General features: G+C 39.4%; 1 protein-coding gene across 12 annotated transcripts in view; it reads left to right on the top strand.

The window, feature by feature from the left end:
• PRRC2C (proline rich coiled-coil 2C) overlaps positions 1 to 23,131 on the top strand; it is a 68,268-nt gene that overhangs the window by 3,654 nt on the left and 41,483 nt on the right. For all 12 annotated transcript variants that reach the window (XM_058030614.1, XM_058030619.1, XM_058030624.1 and 9 more), the window contains exons 2-5: positions 13,730 to 13,897; positions 14,981 to 15,158; positions 18,486 to 18,589; positions 21,439 to 21,570. In XM_058030614.1, coding sequence (XP_057886597.1) covers positions 13,783 to 13,897; positions 14,981 to 15,158; positions 18,486 to 18,589; positions 21,439 to 21,570 — 529 coding nt within the window. In that variant the 5' untranslated portion in view covers positions 13,730 to 13,782. The remainder of the gene's footprint in view (positions 1 to 13,729; positions 13,898 to 14,980; positions 15,159 to 18,485; positions 18,590 to 21,438; positions 21,571 to 23,131) is intronic.

Raw genomic sequence — 23,131 nt, 5'->3', positions numbered from 1 at the left:
ATGCATTTTAGCAGGAAAAGCTTGCCTTTAGCTTGTGGCATTTCTGAGTGGTTGCTTTGCTGGAGTCACCTTGGTTAAGAGCTGTTTTTCATGCCAGGGATGAAGCCACCAGCATGGACAGAGCTTGGTGGGACACACAGAGCTCTGGATAACAAAAAGTTCCTTGCTAAGTTTTTTAATAATGTCTTGAGCCTGAATTGTTTACTGCATCTTGAAAGCAAAGTGTCAAGGGATGTGTGGGTTGGGTTTTTTTCTGAACAGAACAAACAGAAGCAAGAGCAAGTGAAGATGTTGAAGCTGCTCTGCAGCCATTTGGCAGATGCAAGTTAACTTCCATGGAAAATGGATTCTGTGGTGCTGAGAGACACATGCACAAAGCTGCCTGTGCTGATAAGGCTTTTTCAATTTAGCTCCTCATCTTTTTTCCCCCTTTTTTTTTGTGGTCAAACCCAGTCTGAAGCAGAGATCTGGAGCCTGCCCTTACTGTAATGAGCTGCTGCTGTCCAGAGCTGTTGTCAGTGTGCTGTTGGCAGCTGCATCTCCTCCATGCTGAGCATTCCTCAGTGAGCAAGGGGATGTGTCTGTTCCAAGAACTGGGTGAGTCACAGGCAGAGGCATGCAGCCAGAGCTCCAGAGGATAATGGGCAGCAGGTAGAGAGCCTGTGAGTGCCTGTCAGCTCTCTCCAAGCTGGACCACACCGAGGAACAAAATTCTACCACCTTTATTTGCATTGCAAGGGAGGTTTTTGTACTGCTGCTGACAGTGTGTTACAAGCTGGAGCATTTGGCAGCCCTGGCTCTCACTATCACAGTGGGAGTATCTTAAAAACCTTCAAAATGTGCTGTAACATCTCTTTAATACAGACAAGAAAATGTGTTTGTTTTTTGTTTTTTTTTTTTTTTTTTTTTTTTTTTGATGTACATGGGTCAGGTTAGGAATAATAGGAGTAATGGGCAGCAAAGAATCTGGACAAGGTGAGAAGTTTTAAATGTGACAAGTAGCTTAAGTCATTACATAAGTGATTAGAGTAACTGTTTTAAACTTTTTTATATAATGCTGAGGTTGTACAAGAGTTCAAAACTGGTTGTTTTTCTGTAGGTTCTTCTTGTTGAGTGCTTTCATCTTCAGGTTGGACCCTTCACAACAAAAATACCTTGAGAAGATGAACAGAAAAGAATTGGGGGGAAAAGCTGGCAAAGAGGGGAATAATTTTGGCACGTGTGTTCTAAAGAAGAGGGGAAATCCTTAAGGATGTAACCCTGGAGTGGTTCTTGTGCACTCTCAGAATATTCTGTAGGAGCTCATGAGGGGAAATCCTTAAGGATGTAGCCCTAGAGTGGTTCTTGTGCACTCTCAGAATATTCTGTAGGAGCTCATGAACAGAGGAGCTTGCCTGAACATTATTTTCAAAGCAACTAATAACAGATTTCCAAAATAAAACCCTTTACATGTAATTATTCCTTATTTAAACATTAATTTATGAATAGGGGCTTTGGAAAAACGAGTATAAAAATTTTTTACTTATTTGCAGTTGAGGTCAGGGATACTTTAAAGATACAGAAAAGCATGATGAGGAATCTGCTCAATGTTGTTGTTCCTGGGGAAGAACACTGACAAAAGGTCTCACTTCCTCTGTGAAAAAACATGAATTATTTCATGGGGCTGGAAATTGTGGTAAATGAGTAGGAAATGGAAGTTTTGCAAGAGAGTTATTCCCAGCAAAGGAATGATTGAACTTTTTTCTCCTGATCTGTCCTGCTCTCTGTCCACTGCCCAGGTTTCCATGGGGTGGGTGGGAAGGGTTGCAATGTTCCAGCTCACCAGCTCAGTGAGGGTTGGCAATAAAGAGGTTTTTACAGTAAGTGTTAAAGTGTAAGGGAAAAATGAAACAGTGGAAGGATGGGCATTGGCTGTAAATGGCTGCAGCTTCTGCTCATCTCTTGGGAATCTGGTCCTTTTTCCTGTATTTATGGATTTTCTTTCATCAGCTTCCTCAAAGGAGGTGTTTTGCACCAGTTGATCACTGGGAGCAGCTTCAGGAGGGGATCCTGCTCAGCTCAGCTCTTCCTCTGGTGATTTCCCCCAGGCAGCAGCTGCAGAGGAGCACACCCAGCTCACCTCAGAGCGCTGAGGCTGCTGCTGGAGCCCCTCTGGGTTTGTCTTTTGTCCCCCTTTTCCCAGCCTGACACAGCAGCCACTGCTCAGGATGCCACCAAGGAAGATGCTCCCCGTGTCACTTGGTGTGTGGGGAGAAGGATTTGCTGATGTTTTTGCCTTTCCAGACTTCAGTTGAGCAAGAGACAAAGTGGTGCTTGTGCCAGTGTGCTGAGTGTGTTTGTAATTTTTTATGGGATTGTTTGTGATCCTAACCATTAACAGATGCCTTTACAGAGAGCTGCTGGGGTCTGGATAAACTGAAATCTAAATCTAAATGAGCTATGAAGAAGCTTGGTGAATAGTTGTAATTTTTTTTCAGTTTAAAATCTTTCTGACAGGAAAGACAGGTCATGCTTGTGTTCTGTATTCACAGAAGATATTGCCTCCCAGGCTGCTGTTTGAATCCTGCACTTTGATAGCAGGTACACAGCTTCTTTCTGCAAGAATTTCCCTTCATTTATTCCCTTATCTTGTGCTCAAAAATAGGCAGCAATTCAGTTTGGTGAGCTTTGAAGTTTTCTCATTCTTCCAAATCATGGAAATTTCTTTAATAAATGGTTTTGCAAATCTTAAAAATAAGTCTCATTTGGCATCTGCAAGTTGAAAAGCTAATTGGGCAAAAGCACTTGCATTGTTCTGTTCCCAGAAATAATGAGAACTCTTATCATTATGATGCTCTCTTTAATTCTATAGAAACTGTTTGGGGTTTTTTTCTGGCCCTGGCTTTCTTCCAGAACTTCAAAACTCCTGCCTCAATTGAAAATTTACAATTTATGAAAGTTTCTTAACCAGCTGCATGAAACTGGAAAATCAAAAATCTGTCTTGCAAAAAATTTGCTTAAATGTTTGATGTCAAAGAAATCAGAAAAGACTTGTAAAGACATTGTCAGGCTAAGAAGAAATAAAATAACCTGCTCTAAAAGTGACCTGCAGAGAAATCTGGGATGTTAGGTTCTCAGAAAATAATAGATTTTTGGTTGGAACATGTTTGAAATGTCTCAATTGTAGCTGTGTTGGGTTGGTGCATTGCCTTGTCCAGCTTGGTTCTGCCCTAGGTGGGACACTCTTTACTGGAATGTCTTGAAAAATCCTTTCTGGCAGAGGAAGTGGGATAATTTACAAAGGGCTGCTGTTGAAGGAGTGTTTCTAGTCCAGGTATTGGTGGTTGACTCCTCATTTGGACTCGGGCTCTGCTTGTGCTGTTGGGTTTCTCTGCACTGCTCTGGTTTGTGTAGAACAAATGGGAAAATGAACTGGACACCTGCAGTACTGTGCTTGTATTTACCTGCTCACCATATTCCACTGTGCTCTTCCCATCCTACAGTTGAGGAGGCTTTTTGACATCTGACAGCTTTTTATCCATGTGCCAGTGAGCAATCAGGTTTGTTTTGCATTGCTGCCTCGCTGTGCCTCAGCCCAGACTGGGAATTGCCCTGAGAAGAGCTGGACAAGTGAGATGTTTGTTACTCTTGGAATCTGCAAGCAGAACATGTGGAGAGCTGTTTGATTAAACACAATCCCACATCACCTCCATCAGCAGTGAGCAGCCTTACAGACCTGTGCACAGACAGACAGACAGACAGACAGACTGTGCTGCAGTGTTGAGCTGCTGTGCCTCTGCCAGGAGCAGTCTGGACCATCCCAGCAGAGGGGAATGCTGAGCCCAGGCTGCATTTGGCACATCCAGGCACATTCTGATGCTCATGACTTTGTGCAGTCAGGTTCACCACTTCAACCTTTAAATCCCTTCTCTTTATTATTTGATTGTATGCAAATTCCATCAGTCTGTTAGCCTAAAGAAAAAAAAAAAAAAAGTTAGCACTGTTCCTCGTTGCAAAGAAGTTTGAAAATAACAACCAAAGCAAAGTAAATTTTCTGAACTCACAAACCTAATTAAAATCAATTCTATCTAGATCTTTTAAACCAGTCATCAATTTTTTTTTTTGGCTAAGGATTTGAGCCTTAAGACTGAGTTTGGACATCATGTGTTTCACTTCTTCAAGGTACCTGACCACCAGAGTAGTATTTTCTGTAGGAGTCTTACTTGCTTAAAAGTGCTGCTGCTTGAGGTGGCAGATGTTGGGCCTTTAGTCCAGAATACCAAAAAAACTTTTGTTAAAACTCTCTGGTGATTCTTGTACCATTTTTCATTATCTAACCTCTGGAAATTCAAAGAATTACCAGACACAAAATTGGCTGAAGGCAATTTCTTAAATTGACCTTGTTTGATACTCCACTTTGAAAATCAATCTTATTTGAAATCAATTTTTGTTTTAATTGTAAAGTTATCATTGCAATAGAAATACCAATATTTCATTATAAAGCTACAGCAGACAGGGATATTCTGTCTTCTGCATGTGCAGTAGTTGAGAAGTGAATGAAATTTTTAGGGAGGAGCTTCCTAATTTCAGCATTTTATTTTAAGAATAGCTGTATTTATACTTGAGTGCATCTCTAAATTGTCTCCTTAGCTCCTTGTAAAAGGCAGAAGTCAGTGTAAGGGGTGTGTTGATGAACAGCTTCACTTAGTAGAAAGCTTGAGACCAAACTTGGGCTATTGGTGTGAAACATGGAAGAAAGAGACAAACATTGAAAGCATTGAATTCCTGGATAACTGCATTGTTGTAGGTAATATTTAAATAGTATTTGTGAGGATACTGAACAACTTTATTTGTTGTTCTGACTATAAACATGCAAAAAAATCCAGTGAATGAAATAAAAACTGCTTTATTTCCATCCAGAGTTCCTAAATAGCTGCATTGGCATCATTTCTGCCTGTGAGGGGAGGGAGTGGGACCAGAATCTCTCACTTACCTGAGCTCACCTAAAAAGGAGAAGATTTCCTAAGCACTAGAAACACCAGAAATGATCTTAGCTGAAAGAAAGCAGCTGGGTGAAAGTATTGAGTGCATTTTTGACAGCTTTATTGGCAGTGTGAGTTTAACCTGTCTGTGGCTTTTTAATCCCTTGTTATGTGGACACATTTAAGTCATGCTGATTCTCATTGAGCCTGCTGATCAAGCTGCTTTTGTCAGGGCTGTTCCACAGGAATATGGTTGCATTGAAATATTCATGCACATACAGTTAAGCAGATATTTAAATCTATGGTTAGAGACAAATTTAAGGTTTGCTGTACTTGGATCTGTGAGGTTTTTAATTATTTTTTCTTTTGTGCTCAAGAAAAAAAAAATTAATAGAACTGACATAATTTTTTTTTTCTGCAGTAATCATCCTAAAAGTTTGTTTGGTGCCATGTTAGCCTTAAAATGCTCCCAACAAAAATTCCCTGAGCTGTTGTGGTTTGTTGCTGGTTTTCCTGTTGGAAAGCCAGGATTTAGTTAATTTCTCCCAAAAAATGGGTTCCACAAGGTGCCTTGCAGCCTTTCTAAGGCAGCAGATTTGCTTGCTCTGTAGATTGCTGGTTCAAAGTAACACATGCTTTGAAGTACTTTCTGAGCAGAGATTTTTTTGTGGGTGGCTAATTTGGGTTGCTTTTCATTGCTTAGCTTAGCTCTATTTAGATTGCTGTTGCATGTCTGTTAAAACTGATGCTGACATATTTGTGGATGCCCATTTCTGGCATCCCCAAATTCCATTTTTACAGGATAATGCCCTAAAATGGCTGTCTTGTGTCATGGTGTGTTTCCCACCTCACAGACTCAGCTTTGGTGCAGTTTTGGAAAGACTTTCTTAGGCTTTAAAGAGGAGCAATTTGAGGAATAATTGAACTAGCTAGTCTCAGGATGAAGTGTCTTGGTTCTGAAGAGCCAAACTAATTTTGGGTTTTTTTCCATTTGGTGGCTGTTAACTGCTCTGTAGATTGTGTCCATCCTACATCTTTCCCAAGGAAGTGATGGGTACATGGAGATGGTTATTATAAATATAATAATAATATAATAAAAATAAAATATAATAAAACTCTTATTATAAAGAGTTTTTTTGTCCTTCTTAGCTGCCAATCTCCATGGATTTCACAGAGTCCATGCAATCAGTGCTTTGTGCCCTCTTTCAAGCTGTGCTGGAAACCAGTGAGCCCGAAATCTAGAGATGGGAGAGTGAGACTTTCTAAAGAAATGAAACTTGTATAGAATGAACTGTACTGAGATCTACCCAAGAACTCTTCAAAAATTTGAGGAGTTTCTCCTCTTGGAGGTCATAGAGCCTTGATGGGGATACATGAAGGAAAAGCTTGGAATTCCCAAAGTTTTCCTGCAATTTTCAGCCTATTTTCAGCAATTTTCAGCCTTCTTGATAATGAACTTTGCTGCAAGTGGCTCTTGAAGGAAAGGGAAATCCTGATTTCAGAGGCTTTATTAGATACTTAAATTTGACAGAGATTTCTTTGCTGCCCGAGTGTTACCAGAGGTTCTCCAAGCTTGTTTTTGTGTCATATTAAGCTGACAGTGCTGCAGTTATTAAAATTTCTTAATAGTGGGATAAATGGCCAGAGCTTTTGTGTATTTGTTTTGTTGTTATGTTTTTGTAAACAAAAATTGGGCTAAAAATGGTGGCTCCAGGGGTGAAAATACAAAGCCATCAAGAAGAGATTGTTGATAAACATCCATGTCAAAGGAATATTTAATTGTAATTCCCTTTTTTATCTGTGTGCAACCTTCCCTCTTCAAAACCACTTCCAAACCCCATGTACTCAATAATTGCACAGTATTTTGGAGTGTCCTTTTAAAATAATAGGATTCCATGAGACTGGGTTACAAAAAGCACAAAAAAAAGGCTTTCTTGGGTTCCAAGTGCTTTGACTCCAGTATCCTGTGTTTCTTTGTTTTAAATTGGCATTCTCTTTCTGTAATTGATTAAAATTGGTCTCTTTTCTGAAGATCACACAGTTGTTTTTCAAAAATTCATATCTAGCTGGAGACTATGCTTAGATTTTACAGTAGTGGGCAGTTTCTTCAGTTCTAGAATCTAAATATGCCAGACTTAGAGTTGAAATGAAAACCTTGTCTAAAATTTTTAATGCCACATTTTTATGTGCAGTGAAATTGTTTTTTTGAATTTGATTTGGTAGCATCTGCCTCTAAAACCAGTGGCATATGTGGTTGCCATAAATGTTTAATTTTTTATATATATAACCAAATACAACTACTAAAAAAATAATTTAAAATTATATATAAATATATAAAATATGCATATTTATACATATATTTTAAATAAATAATAAATATATATATTTATACATATATATGTGTATAAATATATATATACATATATATGTGTATAAATATATATATACATATATATGTGTATAAATATATATATACATATATATGTGTATAAATATATATATACATATATATGTGTATAAATATATATATACATATATATGTGTATAAATATATGTATACATATATATGTGTATAAATATATGTATACATATATATGTATAAATATATGTATACATATATATGTATAAATATATGTATACACATATATGTGTATAAATATATGTATACATATATATGTATAAATATATATACATATATATGTGTATAAATATATGTATACATATATATGTATAAATATATGTATACATATATATGTATAAATATATGTATACATATATATGTGTATAAATATATGTATACATATATATGTGTATTAATATATGTATACATATATATGTATAAATATATGTATACATATATATATTTAATATTTATTTAAAATATATGTATAAATATGCATATTTTATATATTTATATATAATTTTTAATATTTTTTTTAGTAGTTGTATTTGGTTCCAGGATTTACCAGAGCCACATTGTTCAGTGTCCCAGAAACAAAGCTATTCTTAGAAAAGTGAAGTTATGGCTGGATACAAATAACAGATTTGTATAAGATGGGTTTTAGTCTTTCACTACTTTTAGTGTGCTTAAAATAGTGTATGGAAACTCTTTCTGGATTGGTTTCTGTTTTGAGAGAGGTGCTAATGTGTCCCAGTTATGAATAAACTTTCATGTAGTGTTTTTGGTGATGTTTCCCACTTCACAGATGGGTTTGAGGCACTGAGAGTTCAGATCTCCAGCTGGTTTGAGTCCTGCATGGTTCTCTTTGCCTTCAATCATTCCAGTGCATCTTTCTCCAAATGTGGCCAAAACTCAGCCCTTGGAGTAGAGGTGACAGGGACTAGAGATCCTTGCTGTGTTGAATAGGAATTGTGAGAATTATTGCAGTATTTTTAATGCTTTAAATTTTGTGAAACTCCTGTCCAGGTTAGCTGTTCTGATTGAGCTTGTAGGCTGAAGAGGTGTGGGCTGGGGGTTGAGATGAAAGGACTGTATTAAATCTAACTGGAATACTGCTGAAGAAGTCTCTTGACATGTTGCACTAAAAACCAGACCTTTTTTGTCTAAGGGTTTAAATATGCAGTGTATAAAATACGGTTTGTCATCTGGTCTGACAAGAATTTAGGAGTCAAGCTGTTAAATGTTTTATGCTTCTTGCTGCTCAGTCCTCAAAAGTGACCTCAAAATATGGAATATTTTTACCTTGTTTAAGTAAAACTTTTTTTTGAAGCAGAGGTGACACCTTTTCAAGGCTGCACTTGCCCCTAATGGAACATTATCCAAAGTTTGCAGGAGTAACAAATTGTATCATTAAATTCTAAACAAGTCATAGAGGTGAATTCTAAAATGATCAGGAGAGCTAGGAATTTAGTGGGATATGTGTGGGGTTTTACTATTAAAAACATGTTTTTGTAGTCTGGAACCCACTGCATTCAGTTTGTTCTTTACCAGACCTAAATGTCTAAGAGGACACAGGTAAATGTTCCTTAACAGAGACCAGGATATTTAGAATTTGTGGCAGCCCCTTTGTGTGCTATTTTCTGTACAAAAGTTTCTGAGTTCCTTGAGGATTTAAAACAGTTGGAGTCTGAAAAAATAGCCTGCTACAGAAATTAGAGTAATAATTTTTACCCTGAAATCTTCAGGGCACAGTGAAGTGATTTAATAACATTGCAGAGCAGGTTTGCTGCAGAATTTTGGGAGCACTGTGCTCTCTGTAGCTGTGCATAATAGTAACTGTAATCATTCACAATGAACAGCTGACTTGCTGAAATTTCTTGAACCCTGCCAAGTGCCATTGTGGCTTGTGCTGTTCCTGTGCTTCCTTAGCTTGGGAAGTGCTCCTGACACCTTGTGTGTGTTCTCAGGGCTGCTCACAGCCTAAACCTGGTGCACAGCAGCACTTCACTGTGAGGGTTTGAGTAATAATAACAAAATATGGAAATATTGGGCAAATTGGGAATCACCTGGGGAGGGAGGAAAGGGCTTGGTGTGTCCTGTGTTGAAACACCTCGGGTGTTCTGCTTCCAGTGCTCAGGTATAGGAATGTGGCACACACAGCTGAAGTTTGGATTCTAAAGTCTTAATTTTGTAAGAATATCTTCTTTGGCAACCAGTATCAGGTCTAAATATACTTAAATATATATATATATATATTGTAAATTATTGAGTATATTGAGCTGCTGAATTGAAATTATTTGTTTTGTGCAAGTCAGATTACTGAGGAATGTGCAGCTTTAATGATTGTAAAACAGTTTATTTTCCTGTGTAATACAAGTTGGGGAAAAAACTTATCAAACAGTATGAATTTTAATGGTATAAAAGGCTTAGAGCTCAGTTGTAATGAGCAGACAAATTTTTCTAAATTAAACATAAAAAGGGATATTCAGGGAATGTGTTCAGTGCCCCGTTCTTGGAGCTGTCAAACGTCCTAGAAAGAGCAGTTGTTACAGTGAAGGTCTGCCCAAGTATGAAATCTGTATTGCTCTGTAAAAAAGTGTTATTATGATGAAGATTTTCCAAATTTCATCTCTACCAGAGGTGCAGGCTTTGGAAGAATATGACAGAAGATTATCTTAAACCACCCTCAAACTGCTTTTTGCTTGCTTTGTCTGTTTCTGTTGAGTCTTTGCTGCTGTTAACAATTTTGGGGGTAAAAAATGACCCAAGTTGTCTTTTTTAAATTTATTTATTTTGTTTGCCAGTTTTTAGATTATTCACCATTATGAAACCACTTCTTGTTACAAGCTCCTTGGCTGGGATGAGTCTTGGGCCAAAAATTAAAGTTCTGGATGAGCTGTTTGCACTTGAAAGAACATGTGAGCACAGTGATTGTGGTTTATGACTTGATACAGTTACAGGCTCACCTGAAAGCTGGTTTGCCACCCTCTGCACTGGGCAATTACTGCCCAGAACCTTCTGTGATGCTCCAGGATGATTGTGGTGGACTCTTGATCATAAATACAAAATCTAGATTCCAGCCACAGACTTGGCTGCTAGGCTGTCCCTCATCTATCCAAAAAAACAAGCTACACTGCAAGGTTCCACTGGGAGCCAAAGCTCAACACTCAAATATCTTTACAGGAAAAAACCCACCCAGTCTGAAAGATGAATTACCTTATCTTAGCTTATCTTTGGAGTTATCAGACAACCTTTCACTCTTGAGGCTGCCCCAGTGGTTAGTTGCAATCCAGCATGTCAGGCTTTGCCCATCGCTGTTATTCCTGGCCAGACTGCTGCTTCCAGCCTGTCTGCAGAGCTGAATCCAGGCAGACTCGTTTAGCAGGCTGGCTCTGCATCACTCACACATGAGGCTCTGCCTTGGCCCTTTCTTCTGGAAGGAGATTCAGTTTAGCAGAAGGAGTTCTGTGAAAGGGCCTGGCAGGCTCTGTCCCTTCCACTGCTCTGTTCCTCTCTGTTCCCAGCCTTGTATTTATGGTAGAAAATCCACCACAGTTATCCTGGAGCGCCACAGAAGGTGCTGGGCAGTAACTGCCAGGAGCACAGGGTGGCAAACCAGCTTTCAGGTGATCCTGTAACTGCAATCACTGTGCTCACACGTTCTTTCAGGTGCAAACAGCTCATCCAGACCTCTGATTCCCAGCCCTGTTTCACCCTGCTCCCATCCTGCATTTTGTATTTTTGGATGACACATAAAATAACTGTTGGTGTAACAGTTGCTGTTGAAATAGCTAAGTGCTGACTAATCTGGAAGAAGAATCTGGGAGTTGCTGTCTTTTTCTGAGGGGAGAATATTTTCTTGGCCCCATACAAGGCTGGAGATTGTCCCCTTTGCAGCAGTCTGCGTGGATTGTAATAGAACAGCTTCTGGCCCAAGTTGTGCTGAAGCTGAGCCATCCCAAGGTTATTTGCCATCTTCATTTCTTTTCAATCATGGCTTGGAAATTGAGGTAGAAGGCAGAGGAGGATGGAAATGTTATCATACCTATATAAATTAAATTTCCATGGTATTGGACATTGCTGAATGTCTGTCATGACCAAGTAGGTGCTTTGTTCTTTAGATTGCTTGTCCTTGCAAACTCTTAATCCATGAGCACCTTGCATGGGAATCCCATTCCCTTTGAGGATCTGGGTTTGACATGGGAGTTTGATCACTGAAAGGTTTGAGCAGGATGTCTTGCTTCTTGCTGCCTGCTTTTAGATTGAAACACAAGTCTTTGGGCATATATAACTCCTCTGGAATTCATATAGAAACAGATGAAAAATTGTTGTTGTAAAGAGGGTGGCAGGATTTTTGTCTGTGAAGAGAAATCAAGGTGTATAATAATGTTCTGTTTGAGGGAATGCTCACTTGTGTTCCTGCCTGGTGATGAGCAGCAGCTCTGCAAGTTCCTTCCAAGAACTTCTAGAGAAGGATCACAGTTAATTACTGGGTTCTTTCTCTCCAGGCCTGTTATTCTGGGGGAAGGAGGGAGGAGAGGAATGACCTGCTCCAAGAGCCCTGTAATTTACTGCTGCAGAAAGAATAGTGTAGCTCTTGGTTTAAGGAATTCTCACTCTCCTCCTCTGAGCAGACTGTGTTCTGGTTTTGACAAACAAAAAATCCTTACTCTGTGTATTTAGTGTCTCTGGCTGCTGTGTTCGTGATGGTTTTAATTGGAGAAAAAAGAAGCAGATTCCAGAAATACTGTACTGCAGTAACTGTTAATTGTCTCAGTACTTGGCTTTGGGAGTGGGTGAGGTCACTGAGCTTCCCCAGTGGGGAAGGAGCTGCTGGTAGAAATTCTGTGTCTTTGTGGGCTTTGGGATTGGCTTTTTATTATTCATTTTCTAGTGAAATCATGCATGGTATTTACCATTTTATCAAATTTAACATCAAACCAGTGTTTGATGTTAATTAAGTGCTGACCCTCCTGATTTTGTGACATTTATATTGAAGAGATAGAAATACTTTAAAATTCCTGATGTTACATAAGGATAAGGTTTCTGGAGTTAATGCATTCCTTGGCATCTTGCAGAATTCTTAAATGAAACAGTGCTAATGGTGTTAAATATGCTGTCCACTTCTGCCCTGTGAACTCTGACTTCAATCTTGGCTCCTGTTGAGGTTGTTTCACTTTTGTGTTATTTTTCTCCACAGGCAGATTTTGGTTCAGGTTGTTTCACTTTTGTGTTATTTTTCTCCACAGGCAGATTTTGGTTCAGGTTGTTCCACTTTTGTGTTGTTTTTCTCCACAGGCAGATTTTGGTTCAGGTTGTTTCCCTTTTTGTTGTTGTTCTCCACAGGCAGATTTTGGTTCAGGTTGTTTCACTTTTGCGTTGTTGTTCTCCACAGGCAGATTTTGGTTCAGGTTGTTTCACTTTTGTGTTGTTCTCCACAGGCAGATTTTGGTTCAGGTTGTTTCACGTTTGTGTCGTTTTTCTCCGCAGGCAGATTTTGGTTCAGGTTGTTTCACTTTTGTGTTGTTGTTCTCCAGGGCAGATTTTGGTTCAGGTTGTTTCACTTTTGTGTTGTTGTTCTCCAGGGCAGATTTTGGTCCATGTTGTTTCACTTTTGAGGTGTTTTTCTCCACAGGCAGATTTTGGTCCAGGTTGTTTCCCTTTTTGTTGTTTTTTGTCCACAGGCAGATTTTGGTCCAGGTTGTTTCCCTTTTTGTTGTTTTTTGTCCACAGGCAGATTTTGGTTCAGGTTGTTTCCCTTTTGTGTTGTTGTTCTCCGCAGGCAGATTTTGGTTCAGGTTGTTTCACTTTTGTGTTGTTTTTCTACACAGGCAGATTTTGGTTCAGGTTGTTTCACTTTTGTGTTGTTTTTCTCCACAGGCAGATTTTGGTTCAGGTTGTTTCCCTTTTTGTTGTTGTTCTCCACAGGCAGATTTTGGTTCAGGTTGTTTCACTTTTGTTGTTCTCCACAGGCAGATTTTGGTTCAGGTTGTTTCCCTTTTTGTTGTTGTTCTCCACAGACAGATTTTGGTTCAGGTTGTTTCACTTTTGTGCTGTTGTTCTCCACAGGCAGATTTTGGTTCAGGTTGTTTCACTTTTGTGCTGTTGTTCTCCACAGGCAGATTTTGGTCCAGGTTGTTTCACTTTTGTGTTGTTGTTGTTCTCCACAGGCAGATTTTGGTCCAGATTGTTTCACTTTTGTGTTGTTGTTGTTCTCCCCAGGCAGATTTTGGTTCAGGTTGTTTCACTTCTGTGTTGTTGTTCTCCACAGGCAGATTTTGCTTCAGGTTGTTTCACTTTTTGTTGTTGTTCTCCACAGGCTGATTTTGGTTCAGGTTGTTTCACTTTTTGTTGTTTTTCTCCACAGGCAGATTTTGAGGAGCGCACGGAAGGTACCGGACTCGATGAGTTTCCAGCGAAATGTCGGAAAAGTCAGGCCAGAGTACAAAAGCAAAGGATGGAAAAACAAAGTATGCAACACTCAGTCTGTTTAATACCTACAAGGGAAAGTCACTGGAAACTCAGAAAACCACAGGTGAGTAAGCTCTCTTGAGAGTTGCATTCTTGCAGTTTCATCATTACTGCAGTGCTAATTAGGAGTGCAGAGTATATGAGCACTTCACCACAGCATGGTTTTTCATAACTGCTTGGTGCAGCAGTGAAGTGGAGGGATTGGGGAAGGCAGCATTCATTAGAGCTTCTGCTTAGCTGTAAGCAGGAGTGTCAGTTCAGAGAGACAGCATTTGCAGCCTAGTAGGAAGTAGAATGTGGGTAAATAAAGATGTGCCATTCCCCAGCTGTGCATTTTACTGCATTTACATTTGCCATGCTGGAAGTGTTTAATTAAGGAAAAGGCAGTGCTCACTTACAGCTCAGAGACTTTTGATTTTTTGACAAACACTGAATAAAACTTACACTGATATCTTGAATAAGATGACTGTGAGCCTGCTTTTCATGAGTCATTGAATGGAGAACCAGGGGGAAATGATGTTCTGAAGGCTTTGAACTTGACAAAGTTGCCTAAATTGTTTGTGAAAGAGAAAAAGTGTGCCCAAGCTTGTTGAAGGTTGCCACAATATTGTTTTTTACCCAGGGCAGTAACTTGGCTTGTTGCCTGAGTTGGGTACTTGGTAGGTTGAATGTCCTGTGGGGTGCATTAGCTTTGTACTTGTGGTCTGGAGTAAATACAGTTTGTAGGAATGTTTTTGCAAGGGCAGCAGCAGCCAGCTGAAATTTGCAGCAATAAAGAAATGGGCCAGACCCATAGGGGTATTCCTGGACTCATCAATGTACATTAAACTCCAGGGGAGCAAGAGAATAATGCTTGACATTATCATGTTGTAATTGGCTTTTTTAGCTTTGTGTCACTGAATGTTGTGTATAAAGGTGGGGCCATATATCCTTTTTAATTTCTGGAATAATAACTCACTGCTCATAAAGTACTCAGGTCTTCCCAAACCATGTGTTTTCAACTCCCTTCTTTAAATAATAAATTTTCAAGCATTTAAAATTTTTAATTCTTAACACTCCTAAATTTTTCTGACTTTCTTACAAACCATTTTTGTGTAGCTCTTCCTAAACAGAGTTGTTAACTTGCACTTTCTGTTCTGGCACCCAGTTGCTGCACGCCATGGATTGCAGAGTCTTGGAAAAGTTGCTATTTCCAGGAGGATGCCTCCCCCAGCTAATCTGCCCAGCCTGAAAGCAGAGAACAAAGGCAACGACCCCAATGTGAACATTGTGCCTAAGGATGGCACAGGATGGGCTTCAAAACAAGAACAGCACGAAGAAGAGAAGTGAGTTTTCACCTCTTTTTGCTCTGAGAGTTATTCTAGTTACTCCATTTCTTGCTGCTTAATGTTCAGTGTTCTGCAGTCACATAGAGAAACTTTTCTCCTTTAAGCTTTTATAGGATTTCTGTGGAATTAAAAAATAAAATAAAAAAGAATTAACACTAGCTTAGTTTGTAGGGCCATTTCTCTCAGGTTTACCCAAAACTGTGAATTGTCAGGACCTGGGAAGAAATTTGCTACACTGGAGTGTTCTCAGTGTAGCTATCAGAGAGGAAATAGCACCACTATTAATTTCTGTGAGGAAGAATCTTGATAGTAGAGAGAGATTTAAAAGAAAAACCTTGCACAAAAAAACCCTCCTCACATTTAAGTTGAAAATGATCTGCTTATAAATTTCATATGAGGGGAAGAATATTTCCTTGGACATGTAAGTTTTGATGTCTGCTGACAGGAGGTACTGCAGCATGTTTTTGTAAGATCAGTGTCATCACCTTAAATAAAATTCTCTTGAAACCCCAAGGAACACAGCAGGAAAATTAGAGAATAGCTTGCAATTTCATGAGAATTTGCAGAAATCAGCTTAATTGTGCTTGTGCACAATTTGAGTTTGAGGAAACTCAAAAATTCCTGATTTGCATAAGTTTAAGTCTCTGCTTTATTTTTCTAGTGATTTTTAATATTTCCACTTTAATTGTTTTTTGCTACAATGCCATAAATTCTAAAGACTTTCAATTTTTTTTAATCTTAAGCTCTACACTATTGTTGCAGACTCCTCCAGTATGTGAAATAAAAAGACAGAATTGTGGCAGTGTTGTATACCTTGTATGATACAAATTTCCCATTCTCAGTGCATGATTAGTTTCACACTTGTACAACTAAAGAAAATTGGATAAAAGGATCAGAGGATCTTAGAATATGCTGAGTTGGGAGAGACCTGTCAGGATCATTGAGTCCAGGTCCTGGTCCTGCACAGGAAAAAATTAAATGGAAACTGAAGCTTTTCAGCTTCTAATTGGAAAGTATTTTAAAGCAGTTCTTTTGTGCCATGTAAGCCTAAAATAGGATGTGATTCTCACTGCTCAAGGTTTAAGTGTTAATTCTTTTCATACAAATTGCTCTGAAAACTGAAATTTAGGGGCAGTGGTGGTATGTTCCTAGTGCTTGTGAAAGCAAAAGATGAGTTTTAAATGTTTCCTCCCTCATTTTTCTCTCCCTTTACTTTTCTTTGTGTACATTCCTACATTTAAATACCAATTTTAGACATCTCCCTAAAAAGCTGATAGACTTCAGGAATATAGTGTTGTGTTTAACCTTTTATTTTAAACTTTTGAAAACTGCAGAGTCACAGTTTTCTGCCCTTTGGTATTTTAACAACATCTCCCTGTGCTTTAAGGTCACTTAGATTTTCCCAGTTAAATCTGTGTTGTGCTGGTAGCTTGTTTGACTAAAGCAGGCCTTTGCATGGCCATGTGTTAGGAGATACCAGCAGTTGTTCTCTTTACAAACAAATGAGTAACTGTCCCTTATCTGCAACTGGAAGTTGGTTGTATTTCCATATGTATTACTCTGATAAAGGCCTCAGAATCCAGATAAAACTAGTGAGGGAGAGATTGTTCCCAGGAACAGGTGTGTATGCCCAGGCCATGAGGAAATTCTTCTAAATTTGAACATCAGATGTGTTTGCTCAGATCTTAAGATCATTTGTTTGACTACTGCTGTGTTTGTGCTATTTCAGTGTGCTTGAAATGCTGCAGCTTACATGTGAAGTGTTTTATTGTTCCTCTCAGAAGTGTTGCAGATAAAGGTTACATCTTGATAACAGCTTGCTTGAGTTTATTGCATTTTCTCTTGTGTCATTTCATTTGCTCTTGTATCATTTCATGTGTTATTCCCTGTAATTATGAAAATTAATTACTTTACTGCTTTCTTGAGTTGCCACTCATTCCTGTGGGTATTGCTTCAGTCTCTTTCTTGGATAGTGCAGGCAGGATTTGATAAATTCAGCTGAGTTCTTTCACTCATCCATATTTGCAGGGCAGTGCTTAGATAATTAAAATTCTAAATGAGCTTGTATTCGAAACAGGAGAAATGCAAGGAGTAGCTGCTTTAGCACTCTTGTTCCTTGTTTCACTTGTGTCACAAAGTTCAGCCATGTAAGTCATAAATTCCCCAAAGCCTGCTGTAAGAAATGCAAGTGAAAAACAGAAATAAAATGAGAACTGGGGTTTTCCCCCTTGATTGTAATACTCTCTTGGAATGTGAAAGTTGCATTTTGTTATCCTTATGAGAAGCTTGTGTGTTTCTGCCCAGCAGTGATGATTTTGATATTTGCCTCTCTGGCAGTTCTGAGAGTCCTGTGGAGTTCTTTGAGTTGATCAAAGAACCCAAATGGAACTGATTTCTTACTAGTAGTCCTCAGAAATTTAGGATCATTTTAGGATCTACTTGGAGCATTTATAGTTGTTTCTTGTCAGTGAAGTGACATGATGCCACACTGCTTCTCTCTTTACTGGTGTATAAGTGATTCTAGACTACAGGATTTGCCTCATAATTCCTATTTTATCAAAAGATCCCACTAAGGAGCTAAGGAGTCTTAGTTGGTTTTAGACACTAATGCTTTGAGTCTTAAGTTACCTCAATATGCAGGTTACAGAAATAGCTTTTATTGAAAGAAGTTGAACAATATGACTGAACCTGCAGATTAGAAAGGGCTTGTGTCTGGGATTTTTACACTGGACAAAAAGAGTGCTTGTGCCTCTTCATTAAGATGGTGAGACTTGAGCCCATTTCTTCAGACTTAATATTCTAAGCCTCAGTTCATGGTACCCATAGAGTTATTCATGATATCTTTAGCTTTCCTTATCAGTTCCTTTTATTTGGGTATTCCTGACATGTGTTTGACTTCTTTCTCTCAGTTCGTGGTGGTCTTGAAGTGGTTTCCTCTGTTAACTCCCAAGGCAGGAGAACATTAATCCACATTATTGCCTTTGATGGTTGTAGATGGATTGGTTTTTTTTTGATTGTCCAGTACAGTTCTTTTAAAAGTGTAATTCGGCGCATGCCTGGCTGCATTTTCTGCCCAGCCATTTTCATTCATTCCTCTCCTCTCTGGGAAATGGAATCTTGACATAATTAGCTAATTTATTCAATTTTTTGACTGTTATAACAACTCCTTTTATATAAGAAAATGCCTTTTCTGAGGAAAAGTAGTTATTGGTTCTTCAGCTGCACAGCTCCCCTGTTTTATTCCCTTGTTTGCAGAAGCCATCCTGACACTGTTATTGTGTGCTCACCCTCTTGTATTCACAAGTGCCTTTGCTCTGATTGCAGACAGCCAGACGTGCCCCAGACCCAGCCAAAACCTGCTGTTCCTGCTCCTCCAGAAGCAGCTCCTGTTGCCAAATCCTGGGCCAACACCAAGGCAGGACAGGATGGTGAGTGCTGCTCAGCTTCTGCACTGCACACCAGGCTGGGAGAGACCCCCACACTCAGCAGTCCCTTCAGCCTTGGCCACTTGGGACTGGGGAGAGTTGTGGAAGCAACATTCCAGGCTGGGAATTGAGCCCATCCCAGCCACTGCATTTATCAGCAGGCCTGGCTCACTTCTACAAGCTTGGTCACCTCTTTTGAAGTGCCAAAGAAGGGATGGTGACAGCATAAAATCTTCAGTGTGGCTGTGGTGAGGAGGGCAATTCACAGTCAGTTCTTCCAGTACAAACAATTTTGGCATGGGAAGGAAAGATGTAAACAGTTGGTGGTCATTCTGATCATAGTTTTGAATCATTTTGTGCAAAGTATGTGTAGTTTTGCTTCTGTTGAAACATGTGAAATAGCAGCACTTTTCCCTTCATTTTATAAATGCCTTGGTTATTTTAGTGATAGTGTTTAAGTAGTTTTCTTTCTGGGAAAAACATTAAAGGTGTGTTTGGAGGTTTATTTAACATAATTGGATGAAAGGATGGAAAATTGTTTCCATCAGTGTTACTCTCAGCTTGAGTGTTTTCATTACAGATGTAAGTTCAGAACTAAATCCTCTTTTAAAATGCTTGTAGAGTGAGAGATTATCCTCTGTCTCCGTTATGATAAATAACCTGCAATGTGTTTGATTCCTTAAGTTTGAGACTTGTGAACTTTCCATGACTATAAAATGGAGTTCAGGCTTTCCAGTTGAAGAATTGAGTTCTTTAAATAATAAAATATTAATAGCATGGAGGTAATTGCTTACCTATTATATGGAGTTTGTTAACATCACATATCTAATGATTTTTTTGCACTGAGAATTAGAAGTGACAATTCTAAATACTCCATTTATGCTGCTTAGTGTTCAGTGTTCTGCTGTCAAATATAGCAACATTTCTCCTTTAAGCTTTTATAGGATTTCTGTGGAATTAAAAACCAAGAATGAGCACTGATGCAAAGTGATCTGCATAGAAGCTGATAAGATCATCTCCATGACACAGGAAATAGTGATTGGGCTCAGTAGCTTCAAAATGCATTTAGCTAATTATTTCATAGTTACCATGGCAGCTCGTGTGCCAAGCCCAGATGGCACCCTCATTTCATTCAATTAATGCAGCACTGGGTTTGCAGTCTGAGGCTTTCAGGAAGCAGCACTGGATGGGAATTGGCAGCAGCTGTTTGCTGTCCTGGGTTTGAAAGCCAGGCTCCACCTGTTGTGCTCCTGCTCTCCTGAGCTGCACTTGGCTCTCAGACCTTGCTGTTTTCCAGCACTCACTCAGCCTCCTGCTCTTGTAAAACTTGAGTGAGGCAAGGCCCAACCTTGCTCTGATCCTCTTGGTGGCCATGGAGAAGGGAAAGACTTAGGAAATGTAACAGCAGTGTGTATTTTTCAGCTCATGCTTCAGCTAAAATTTGGAGTAAATTACTACCAAAGTATCTTTTAACTTCTTTCTGAACTGCTGGTTGCCCCTCTGGCTTTTTTTAAACACAGTCAAGGAGATCTCTGGTGCTGTTACTTTGCCATTAAAACGTTGTTCACTGTGTAAGCTTGAGCAGAAAACATTTTTCCAGATTCATAACACTCATGAATGTTGCATGCCACAGGATCTCAGAAGGGGCTCTCTTGCCTGGCAGGTCATCTGGTCAGTGGGACTGCTTTTCTTTCCCCTTGAAGTCACTGCTTGTAGCTGTTTAGGTGCAGCAGCAGTCCAGTGTCCCTTAGAAAAAACAGATTAATGTGGTCTCTAGTATGTGAAGTCAGAATGAAAATTGAAAGAGTTTAAGGAAATTTGTAGACACGGGGATAAATACTGGTATTTGCTAACATGTCTTTGCACAGCACAGAGTAAGGAGTTTATCCTGTGTTTAACTCTTTAAAAAACCCAACCAAATGAAAGCCCACTGGGATTCCTGCGTTTTATCTTTGTGAATGATTCTGTCAGAGACTGGAGAGAGCAGAAGTTCTTGTAGTTGTTTTAAAAAAGCCAGTAGTCAGGATTGGGGGGGATTTGGACACCATATATTCAGATCCTTGTTTATGAGTTTGCCCTCTCCCCTAATCCCTGTAGCCTAGTACCAACCACCACATCCCTTAGAGTGGTCAGTAGCAGAGACAGGTCCAGGAACAGGCTGTTGGAATGGAAACCTGCACTCAGATTATTGGTGATTTGGCACAGAAATGCTGCTGATCTGATAGGTCACTATACATTGTGTGTATGGGGAGGAAAGTGATGCAAAGCAAACCCAACAAAACCTCCTTACAAGGAAAACAAGCTTTATATGTGGCTTCCATACTATGTGCAGCAGAGGTCTTTAAGGAATATGATGTCAAGGGTTTTAGAAATCAAAGAATGTTTTTCTGATATTTTTTTCATAGTGTAAAAGCTGTAGCCTTTTAAAGTCATAGAGATTGCTTACTAGAACAATAATTAATCATAAATGTGTTTGCAATTACATAGTTGTCCATTCTTGGGTGGACTATAGTTTTAGAGTGAAAAGAAGGAAATTTTTGTCTGAAAGGAGTGGAGAAAAGTGTTACAGAGCTGAGGAACTCCAAGTACTCAGACAAGCTAAGACTTGTTCCATTGTTGCTCTCTAGTATTTCTGGATTTTTCTTCAGCAGCTGTCATAGTTGGTCCAGTAAATTTAACAACTTTAGAATTGGCATCCTTTATATTGCCAGTAAATGAGTGTGGCTTTAACACTTAATGGTTTTTATTTTAAAACTTTAATGTTCACTCCTAAAGGATGATCAGGCTTCTGTTGCTTTCTGACCAGTTTTGACTGCAGCAGGTTGTGACCCTGTGAATATCTTGCTGTGCAGGTCCACCTATTCCAATCAACAGTTATTTCCAGCAAGAATTCCCCAGTCTGCCGGCAGCTGGGGATCAGGACAAGTCAGGCAAGGATAAGGATGCAGCTGAAGATGGATCAGGAGCCAACCTACGACCACAGAGTAAGTGTGAGCTCCAAATTGTTGTGAAATTGCTTTGTGTGGAACTTACTGCTTGTGCCCTGTACAGGAGAAATAGATGAATATGTTGTTTCAATCAGCGCGCTCCTGCATGGAAGAAGTGGATATTTGGGCCTTTATTCTGCTTTTCTGTGTTCATGGTGTGTGGAAAATAGTGTTTTTAATCACTTCCCATTTTCCCACGTAGTTGTGCTCTGAGGAACATTTCTATTTGCACAATACTGGCATTTTCTTACTTCAGCTGCTGATGTCACAGCAGGTGGAACACCTCTTTAAAGAACTCTCTTAGACTTAACTAATTACAGAAATGGTGATCATGGCTGGCCTTAAGTTGTTCATACTCCTAAGAGTGGAGCCTGAAAATTCCTGAAGAGGAAGTTCAGTCTACAGCATGCCAAAAGAGTAGGGTGTGCCTTTAAAGGCATTGGCATCTTCAGCTCCTGGATGCAGTGCTCTGACCAGCTGGATCTCTTTCAGCAGTGGGGGATTAAATCTGGTGAAAAGAACTATAACAGTGCTGGGTTTACATCTCTCAGGAAAGAAATGTGTGTTTCTTCCCCCAGATAGCTTTAATGGGAAGGTATTTGGGACTGTGCTTGTTACCAGTGGAAAACAAAGCTCCTTTCTCCCTCAGAAGTTTGGTTTTGATGAGGTTTGATGGACTAGATGTCCTGTCCTGCACTGTGGCTGGCACTGTCCCATGCCAGTGATAAGCACTTCAAAAAGGAGTCTGTAACTCCTTTCCTTGTTACAGGTCTTGGTTTTACTTGATTTGTTTGTCAGGTCCTGCAGACCAAGGCCATGTGCCTGTTCATGTCTTGATTTGGATCTAAAGAATAAATTATCAGGAAAAGGGAGAGGTGTCCAGCCCCAAATGAGAGCAGCTCTGTGTCTGTGCAGCCTCCTGCAGGCAGTTGCAGTTTTGGTCAGCACTGTACATGCTATATTAAGCCCTTCTTTCCTGACAGCAGCAAGCTAAATGAACTTGGCAAGTAGTCAGTCCCCCTTTAGCAGCTGTGCTTCCCAGCAGAGATAAGTGCAAGAACTGTAATGGATACTTAGGAGCAGAGTTTAACTTTGCTTAAAGGGTTTATGTCCCTAAAGGAACATCATTTACAGTGTGTCTGAATTTTTGTCTCCATTGATCTGAGCACTGCTGCTAAGTTTACTCTGGTGGGGTTTTTTTGTTTTAACCCATGCTCTGCAGGCAGAAACTTTTAAAAGAATGGAGTGCCTGGCACAAATTATAAGTAATTAAAATCCCTGGCTTTACCTGGACAATTTACTAGACATTCACACCAGAAGTACAGCCCTTATCACTTCTATTCCATCCTTATCAGGCACTGATGCAAACCAGACTATACCTGTCTTCATTTGGATGCATTCTGTGCATTACCTTTCTTTTTGAGCTGCTTGAGAATTTCCTTACAGGCCTTTGCTGCTTAGGAACCTTGATCTCTGCCTTGACAGCATCTTCACACTGAGTCAACAGTGGCCCACTTAGCACAGCTGAGTCTGTTTTTTTCTTGTGCTATAATCAGTA

Source organism: Melospiza georgiana, chromosome 9, assembly GCF_028018845.1.
Source record: "Melospiza georgiana isolate bMelGeo1 chromosome 9, bMelGeo1.pri, whole genome shotgun sequence".
NCBI classification, from domain to species: domain Eukaryota; kingdom Metazoa; phylum Chordata; class Aves; order Passeriformes; family Passerellidae; genus Melospiza; species Melospiza georgiana.
The sequence above is the reverse complement of the archived record's forward strand: the minus strand, read 5'-3'. Positions and strand labels throughout refer to the sequence as shown.